This window comes from Capsicum annuum, chromosome 12 (assembly GCF_002878395.1).
Source record: "Capsicum annuum cultivar UCD-10X-F1 chromosome 12, UCD10Xv1.1, whole genome shotgun sequence".
In the NCBI taxonomy this organism is placed as follows: Eukaryota; Viridiplantae; Streptophyta; class Magnoliopsida; order Solanales; family Solanaceae; genus Capsicum; species Capsicum annuum.
The window spans coordinates 11,420,174-11,429,644 of NC_061122.1; the positions used below are offsets into that span (position 1 = coordinate 11,420,174).

The window sequence follows — 9,471 nt, forward strand, 5'->3', positions numbered from 1 at the left end:
GCTTTTGGAAAATCTTCTGAACTTGGGAAACTAAAAGGCCAACAACTGACTTCTTTGTGCTTCTAAATTAACACATACACATAAAAGGACAATGAGTTCACGAGAGGATCATTATACATATGTGCAAAAATAGGCTTTGATCCTTTGATAGTATGCCCCGTTCTTTTGCATCCTCCCAAAGGGAAAGTGTATCATTCTTGTCTGCTACAGAATTGAGATATATAAATACGGGTCCAAAGTCTTTCTTCCATGGTTCACCTATTCCAAATTGAACCACCAAATACTGCCCTCCATAATGAGTGCTCACGCACATCTAAACAACCATTTCGATCAATAAAACCTTAAAAGTACTTTGCATGTTTAATGAGTCAAAATTCGAAAGGTTATAAGCTACTAACAGCCAGTGTTTTTGGATTAACATGGGAAGTAAGATCCTGTTTGATCGGTCCGCGGCCAGTTCTGAACTCATTGCTTGGCGTAATTTGCCAGAATCCTACTGGAGGATCTAAGCAAATGAACTCAACCTACTCATTGGAAGGAACGCATAAATGTCATTACGTACTGAGTGATTATACATATCAAAGAAGCAGCACATTTTCACACTGAACAGAGTTTTACATATACTTCTCCTTTAAATTCTGGCTCCACAGGATCAACCAGCAGCACAGCTTCTGGATATGCCAATTCCATTAGCATATCAGATACTTTTCCATTAGCATTATTATGTTTTGTCGCCTAAATAGTTGTCTATTGTTTGTATCTTCTTTATATGTAATTTATACTTAATTGTATTTGGAGCTAAGCCCATTGATGCGAGTACCACATGTTTTGTACATATACTACATTTCTGCAGCCTACAGATCATAGTGCGATTTCTCATCGTTGATGTATGCATCGTGCGGAGCAGCCATGGGTCAGAGAAGAAGGGTGAGCTCCTGACGTCCGGAGTGTTCCTGTTCTTCCTCTTATTGTTGGATTGATCTCTATTTGTATTTAAAGGATGACTTTGCTTATATTTATTCACATTTTATTCTGTACTCTTGTTGTACTAGACGCTTATGTACTGGCTTTACCAAGTTTTAGGGATATATTTACTTTCTTCTTGTCTTCTATTTTGGTTCACAATATATAAATAGGATTGTTGGGTGTTAAAAATTATTGAGGAAAAACATAGAGGGAAATGTGGAGGATTAATGAATTGATGAAATGCATGTTAATCTTTTGGCAACAGTCATAACCGCTGCTCTAGACTAGTTATAGCAACGGCGTGAAATGATTATCAACAAGTATGTTCTCATAGGCCCATTTTCTGGTAGTCTGTTCTTTCAAAGTTATAATTTATTTCATTATTTTGTTTGTCATCTGGAAAACAATCAGGTTCAATCTTTCCATTATTGTACGAAGATCTCGTCAGTCCTCGACGAGTATAGTCTGGAAAGTTTAGTCATCGTTTGATCATAAACCACTAAGTTAGTTTATTCTTCTACAATGTCTATCACAGAAATTGTTGTTGGTGGTGTTGAATTCATGGGTCAATGGGAGGAGGTTCCCAAATGTTGGATCTGAAAATCTGTGAGAAAGAAGACAGTTCTCATTGCCCATCGTCGCAACGATTCATATGACGACATGGTCGCAAGCATAATGGAGAACGATGACTTAAGTTGCGATCCAAGAGACTTGGTCATCACTTGATGAATGAGAGGAGAAAAATACATCCAACGTTCATAAAGGATGATCGACAAGTGAAATTCTACATGCTTGTTATTGGCCTCGATGGTTCTAGGCCTATTTTGAGACTAACTATAGTTGAAAGGTCTCGAAAATAGGCTTTGACATCTGCCCCACCCAACCCCGATAGTCGATGATAATTTAACGAAATACAAGGACATGTGTGATCATGCAATGGATATGGATATTCCTTAAAGGAGTGAAAATTGAATTGACAAGCTCAAAATTGAACGTTTGAAAAAGACGATGTAAAATTCATATACCACTAATAAATCGTAACGTCTATAATATATTAGACTTGTTTATCTATTCATGAGTGTTGTAGAAGTTTACAATTGATCAATTGATTATATAGAAAAGCAATATTATGACTAAATAAAAGAGAAATAAAATTATATTAGGGGGAATTAAAATCATTCAAACATTAGAAAATTATTTGATTACATTATTTGTGAGTCCTTGTCACTTTTAAACATAATCAAATGAGTATTAGGACATGTAAAGGAAATATGATATCCATCGTCATATGAAGGAATCTAGAAGGAATCGACAATGGCACATACATGATGAGCAAATGCTTGTAATGGAGTTTTCAGAGTTCAATGCTCAGATGACATTTGATTCAACAAATAAACAACAACAACAACCGAATCGTTCCAATAATGTTGCGGTAAATGTGCTTCTCTTAAGAGGGCTTGATTTGTTTCAAGAATATGTCTATTTCAATGCGTTGCAACACCATTTTGATGTGGCGTTTGAGAGCAAGTAGTTTCATGCATATGATTCATGTCATTTTTTTTTGGAAATATTGTCCTAGCTCATTATTGTCATATTCTCCACCTTATTGTATCGAAGAATTTGTGGTTTAGCGAAGAACTGAATCTTGATCATCATATTCTTATTTTAGTTTTAATCAAATAGAGCCAACTCATACGTACAATCATCTACAAAGATTATAAACCATTGTTTATATATCCTGAAGAAATCAATGTAGAAACTGGTCCCTAGTATTCGAGTAAATCAACAAAAAGGTGCATCTCTAATGAACCAATTGTCCCACATTGAAAAAAAATAGAGAAATGCTAATGAGTTTATAGGCCAAATGGGTTCTCACACTTGTCATGCTAGTTTTTTGAGTTGGTCTCTCCCGTCTGGTTTATAACATTGATACTTTCATTGAGAGTCCCACGTGTGGGCAATGGTGGACCCAGAGTTTAAGGAATGTGAGTGCTTACTACAGGAAAAAAATAAAAAATTACCTCAACCAGATTTGAACCCGAGCACATCTACCAATGGAGAGGCTGCACCTAACCAACTTCTTGTTTAGTGGGTGCTTTTATTTAATTTATACCTTTTTCCGTATATTTTAATGTAATTATACCTATTCCGCGTCGAGTTTAATGGGTGTCGGAGCACCCAAAAATTATGCATAGGTTTGCCCCTGCGCGTGGGGCAGTGACTCTAAGTGGTGGTCTGGACCGAGAGGGTCCAGCCATGACCAATGAGGATCGATCTACGCATGAAGCCGCAACTCGGAGTGGTAGCGGGGACCTAAGAGGGGTGCCAGCCGTGACCAACGAGGTTGTGGTTCTCAAGCGGAGATGATTGTTATGAACCAATTGTCCTACATTGGGAAAAATAGAGAAATGCTAATGGGTTCTCCCACTTATCAGGGTAGTCTTTTAGGGTGGGTTCTCTCGGACCCAGACGTGACCAGTGAGGATCGATCTACGCATGGAGCCACGATTCAGAGTGGTGGCCTGAACTTAAGAGGGGTGCCAGTAGTGACCAATGAGGTCGTTGGTTCTCAAGCGGAGACAATTGTTATGAACCAAATGTCCCACATTGAAAAAAAATAGAGAAATGCTAATGGGTTCTTCCACCCATCAGGGTAGTCTTTTGGATTGGGCTCTCCCCGTTTGGTGGTTTATAACAGTAACTCACATCTTTTTGATCTTATTGGATAAGAAATACGACCACTCTTGGTCGTGATGCAAGGTTCTCACTTGTAATCAGATTCATATATGTCAAAAAATAGACTTGGAAGCAAATACCTTAAGTAAAAAAGAAGTATTTAAGTCAACGATGTCGCAACTAAATTTGTTGCTCTTTTTCACCAGTCCCACTATATTTGCCCAGCCAATTCCAAGGCTGAAACTATCCATGTAGTAAAGCCCATCTCTCATAGTACCACAACCAATTATGACTTCAAAAGAACAACAAAAAGACATCAACAGTCTTCATTTTCATAAGCACATCAATAATATATATTAATTAACTGCGATTAAGGAATAATGATATATTATATATTTAAGAATATGTCATAATTGATTTGATTTAAATACAGGTACGGAAAAATGTTGGGAGAATCAGCTATGGACTAATGATTTGACGATTGTGTTTGCTAATAAGAAGTAATGACTTGCATTGCATTAATGGACAACAATGCATCACCAATATCTAAAATTTTGCATCTGAATTTCATAATAACATAAACTATGTCACACTCCTTAATTATGCACGTTAACCTCAATAAAATTATTAAATTTCAGACTATTTGAGTTGAGTTGATTTATACAATTAAAGTATTTAACTTAATTATCTAATAAAAACTTAACAACACACACAATTTTTCACATTATTATTTGTGTTTAGGTGCTCAATTAAAACAATCGAACATTCAGGTTGATGTATTAAACCTTATTACAATAAAGGTGGAGATTTTTTTATTGTTAATGGCAGACTAAGAATATTACTCTTCGATTTTCAAAAGGAGACATTAGAGTAAAACCCATGGTATATAAACTAGAATTTTAATGTATATCAAACTCTATATTTGAACATGAAATAATTAATAAGTATTCAGAATACGTAAAATCTTTAAGCAGTAAAACTCAAAACCATAAACAAAAATCGAAAGATCAAAAAAAACCCTAAAGAAAAATCTAATTAAAAACCAAAAAACCCTAAACCAAAAATCTAAAGACCAAAAAGACCCTGAACAAAAATCAAAAGATCAAAAAAAAAACCCTAAACAAAAATCAAAAGACCAAAAAACCCCTAAACAAAAATCTAAAGACCAAACAACCCTTAAACAAAAATCTAAGGACCAAAAAACCCTAAACAAAAAACTAATGACCAAAAACGAAAACCCTAAATCAAATTAAACCGAAAGAAACATAAATAAATCTAATCAAGAGTTCCTTCAATTTCTGTCCCTTCATGTGCCCACTTATTATCCATAATAATCCTTCTTTCTTCCTCTGGTGTGAAATCACATCGGATACTAAATATCTGTCGAATAGCCTCTGTTATTTTGTCCTTAATTCTATCAGCAATTGACGGATATAACAGCTCCAATAAACTGCTAATGTGAAGGTAATTTGCAGCAAATACAAGAGCAAATAGTTCATTCAACGTCTTCTTCATGAAATCCTTGTCGAATTCTTTGATATTTTTTTCCTTTGAATCTGTCTTGTCTGCATGCTTCTTCATATACTCGATAATTTTGATTAGGGTTTCTGTATCAACGCTTGGTAGTGGGATAAAAGTGAAATCGTCCTCCACCATGTTTTTTATGGTTCCTGACTGAATCAGGATCGATTGTTCAATCTCAAATACATCTTTGTCTGATGATTGCAAGGTTATCATCTTTTTCTGTTCGGTTTTCGATGATGATGATTTAGGTTATCATCTTTTTCTGTTCGGTTTTCGATGATGATGATTTGGTTTCTGATGATGATGCCATTGATATTTTTGGGGAATAAATTTTTTTCAAGAAAAACTCCAAAATAGAGAATAATATGTTGAGAGGTAGGGTGTAGTAGTGTATTTATAGTGATTGATATTTTTCTTCACTATTCCTAGTCTTTGCTAATTTATGAAAGAGATCCTAGAAAAGAAAAAAAAATTCTGTTTTTGTATTCTTTCACACTTCTAGAAGCTTCTGAAAATAGAATAATTTTTCTTTTATTTTATCCTGGTCGAGTAAACTTTATATTTTATTTTCCCAAACCTTTACAAACAAAAATTTGATTTATAATTTCTCTATTTTACATTGGTTGGTGGACAAATTATTTTGGAATGACAAATTAATTATAGGAGAACCAAATAATGATGAAATCATTTAATGGAATTTAGTGAAAATACTGCACAATCAATTAAAGTACGGTTTAAAAGCAAGGAAATTTGACTCCTTTTGAAAGTAATAATTTGTACGAAATTTTATGCTTATTGCTTAAGAACATTGCTGGTAAAACATTGATCAACATATATAGCACTTTGCTTCAATTTCTTTTTTTTCAAAAACTTAAAGACGATAAAATGTAGAATTTTCCGTTCGACTATTCCATTTTGTTCAAGAGTGTAGGGACGTGCTGGTAGATCGAAAATACTTGTTATTTTTTTATATTCACCTTTCCATTCTGACAATATCGGATAGACAGTTTTTATGGGGTGTAGACCTTCCAAATCCAAAAGGTAATGAAGGCGTGCAAAGGTTTCCTCAGGTCAGATGGAGATTGACCCTCGAGTGCAAAATAGAAGGGAGCTTGACTATAAGATCCATCCGTCAAGAAGGGTTAAAAGTTGGCCTTAGTGATCCGACGCTGTCGAGTGGAAGGGCCGTCAGTTCTTGATTTGTTGATCCTTAATCAAGAAAAATCTAGGTCAAAATTCAAACTAACATGAGTTAGTATCACAGGCAAAAGTTTGAATAGATTTTTAACTACGATACCTACATAGAAAATATTTGTGCATTGGAAATTCTGAATGGACTGATTATACTTATAACGCCAGTGACAGTTGTTGGCTGTGATTTTGACATTAGTCAATAACATAGTTAAATTATTTATATGAAGTTAATATTAATTCCAATTGTTTGTTTATGTATTTGGTTAATTAATAACCATGTTCGTTCTTTCCACATTTTGGTAGAGAGGAATTATATGACCTAGTGCTATTATTTTGATCATATTCTGTTATGTACTTAACTAATAGTATTAATCGTGCACGATAAATTAATTATGTACTTATTTAACTTAACTATTAAACAGTCACGAGTCACCATAGTTATACGCATAATATATAAATGTGTTAGTTAACTTGTATAATTGGCTACCTGAACTTCCCTTGTAGGTGAGGGTCGATTCTCCACATTGTAATCTCCAGAGGACGCGCGTATCTTCAATTTTATCCATGTTTAGGTGTGTACTAAGTTCACTTCAATAATTTATGATCTCTAGTGGACCTCTTGGTAGGATTCGAACCCAAAAAAAGTTTTGACCATCTATAGAGAAAAAAGAATGAACTAATCTTGTAGAATTACCAAGAAATTCTTTGATTTCTTTTGGAAGAAAACGATTAATCATACGTTATAGCCGGGACATTGAGGAGTATCCAGAAAGGAAGCATTGTTATATCAAGGATTATATATGGTGTAGTAAACAAAAGAAAAAAAAAGGCTAAAAGCATAATAGAAATAGAATTGCTATCTGTGTAAAACTCAAAATCCAAAATTGCATAAAATTAAAGACAAAAAAGAAAACCACAATTAGAAAACCTAAATTAAAGCTAAAAAAAAGAGAAATTAAATTAACCTAATAAGCAGAATGATCAATATGTTCTTTTCCTTCTTCATGTGCCCACTTATGTTGCTCATAAACCTCTGCTTCTTCCTCCGGTGTGAAGTCGTTTGGGATACCGAATATCTCTCGAATCGCCTTGACTGACTTGTTCTTAATTCTATCGGCAAATGCTTGACATAATAGATCGATCAAACTAGTAATGTGAAGATAATTTGCAGCCAATACAAGTTCCTTTAGTTCTGTGAAGCTCTTCTTCACGAATTCCTTGTCAAATTCTTCTATATCTTTTTCGTTTGACTTTGTCTTCTCTCCATGCTTCTTCATGTACTTGATAATTTTGATTAGGGTTTCTGTATCGACATTTGGGAGTGGGATGAGGGTGAAATCGTCTTCCACCATGTTTTTAATTGTTCCAGATTGAACCGCGATGGATTCTTCAATCTCAAATTCCTCTTCTTCAGACGATTTTAGGATTAACATTTTTTTCTGTTCGGTTTTCGATGATGATGCCATTGATATTGTTTTGGGAGAAGAACTCAAAAAGGCAGAATAAGTTGAGGGGTGTGGCGGAGTAGTGTATTTATATAGTTATTGATTTTCTTTTTTCCTTTTCCTACTTTCTCCCTAACTCCCAATTTATGTTAGGTTAGGATTCATTACCTTTATAAATTTTTATAAGTTTTTTTTGCATATTTAATTATTAATTATGGTAACTTATATGGTATCTTTTGCATAATTCTCTAACAAATATAATTTTATTTTGTAAAATTAAAAGATTCTAGATTCAAATGTTCGGCCAACATTTGTGCTTTGTGGTGAAGTTTAGCAAGGGTGGGATATACAATGATCTTCAGCTAAATGAAATACTTCGACAAAAATAAAAGCAAATTTGTGGTGAAATTAATGTAGAAAATAAAAGAAATTAAGGGTCACAAAGGTAATATATCCAAGTAAAAGATAATGTATGTTAGAATTTGCTGTGAAAGTTAACGGTGCTGTGAAAGTTAATGGAGAAGAAATTTAAATGTCATAATTGATTCTTTGTATATTAGGGAAAAAAGAAAAGCATTCCAATCAATTAGAGGTGTCAAACGGGCCGGGCCGGTTCAACCCGGAATCGGCCCTCCCATTTTAACCGGGTTGAGGGCTGGTTAAGGGTCGGTTTTGACGTTAACCGGATCGGGCTGGGCCGGGCCAAACAATAAAAAAATTAAAACTCACCCTAACCCGGTCCACTTAACCTAACCCGGTCAAACCCACCAAAACCCGGTCAAACCCGGTTAAAAATCGGTCAAATCCGTTTAAAAAATAAATAAAAAATTCAATTTACACTATATACACTCCAATATATACTATATACACTCCAATATACACTATATACACACTATATACAATATATAATTATATATGACTATACGTACTACTTTAAATAAAACATATGCTATAATAGTATAATATATATATATATATATATATATATATATATACTAATTTATAAAACATATACACATGTATACGTTAAATATATACTACTTTAGAAGATATATACACATATATATGCACCATTCAATATATATGTACTACTTTAAATAAAATATATACTACAATATACATATATATATACACAACAATATGTATATATATATATAGTTACATACTAATTTATAAAACATATACACTTGTATACTTTAAAGATATACGTCTATAGAAGATATATACACATACATACGCACCATTCAATATATATCTACCACTTTAAAAAAAGTATATACTACAATATATATACTAATTTATAAAACATAAAGTAATGTATACGTTAAATATACACGTCTATAGAAGATCTATTCACATATATACACTCTATTCTATGTATATGTAATACTTTAAATCAAATATACTATAATATATATACATTACAATATATATTTGTATAGTTATATACTAATTTATGAAACATATACACATGTAGATGTTAAATATACACGTCTATAGAAGATCTATTCACATATATACACTCTATTCCATGTATATGTAATACTTTAAATGAGATATACTACAATATATATACATTACAATATATATTTGTATAGTTATATACTAATTTATAAAATATATACACATGTATACGTTAAATATACACGTCTATAGAAGATCTATT

General features: G+C 33.1%; 2 protein-coding genes across 2 annotated transcripts; both read right to left on the bottom strand.

The window, feature by feature from the left end:
* Positions 1–4,838: 4,838 nt before the first annotated feature.
* On the bottom strand, positions 4,839–5,586 carry LOC107850038 (SKP1-like protein 11). The gene has a single exon (XM_016694520.2). The coding sequence runs from the start codon at positions 5,377–5,379 to the stop codon at positions 4,918–4,920; it is 462 nt and encodes a 153-aa protein (XP_016550006.2). The 5' UTR covers positions 5,380–5,586; the 3' UTR covers positions 4,839–4,917.
* Positions 5,587–7,255: 1,669 nt separating this feature from the next.
* On the bottom strand, positions 7,256–8,039 carry LOC107849989 (SKP1-like protein 11). The gene has a single exon (XM_016694485.2). The coding sequence runs from the start codon at positions 7,824–7,826 to the stop codon at positions 7,326–7,328; it is 501 nt and encodes a 166-aa protein (XP_016549971.2). The 5' UTR covers positions 7,827–8,039; the 3' UTR covers positions 7,256–7,325.
* Between the last annotated feature and the right edge of the window lie 1,432 nt (positions 8,040–9,471).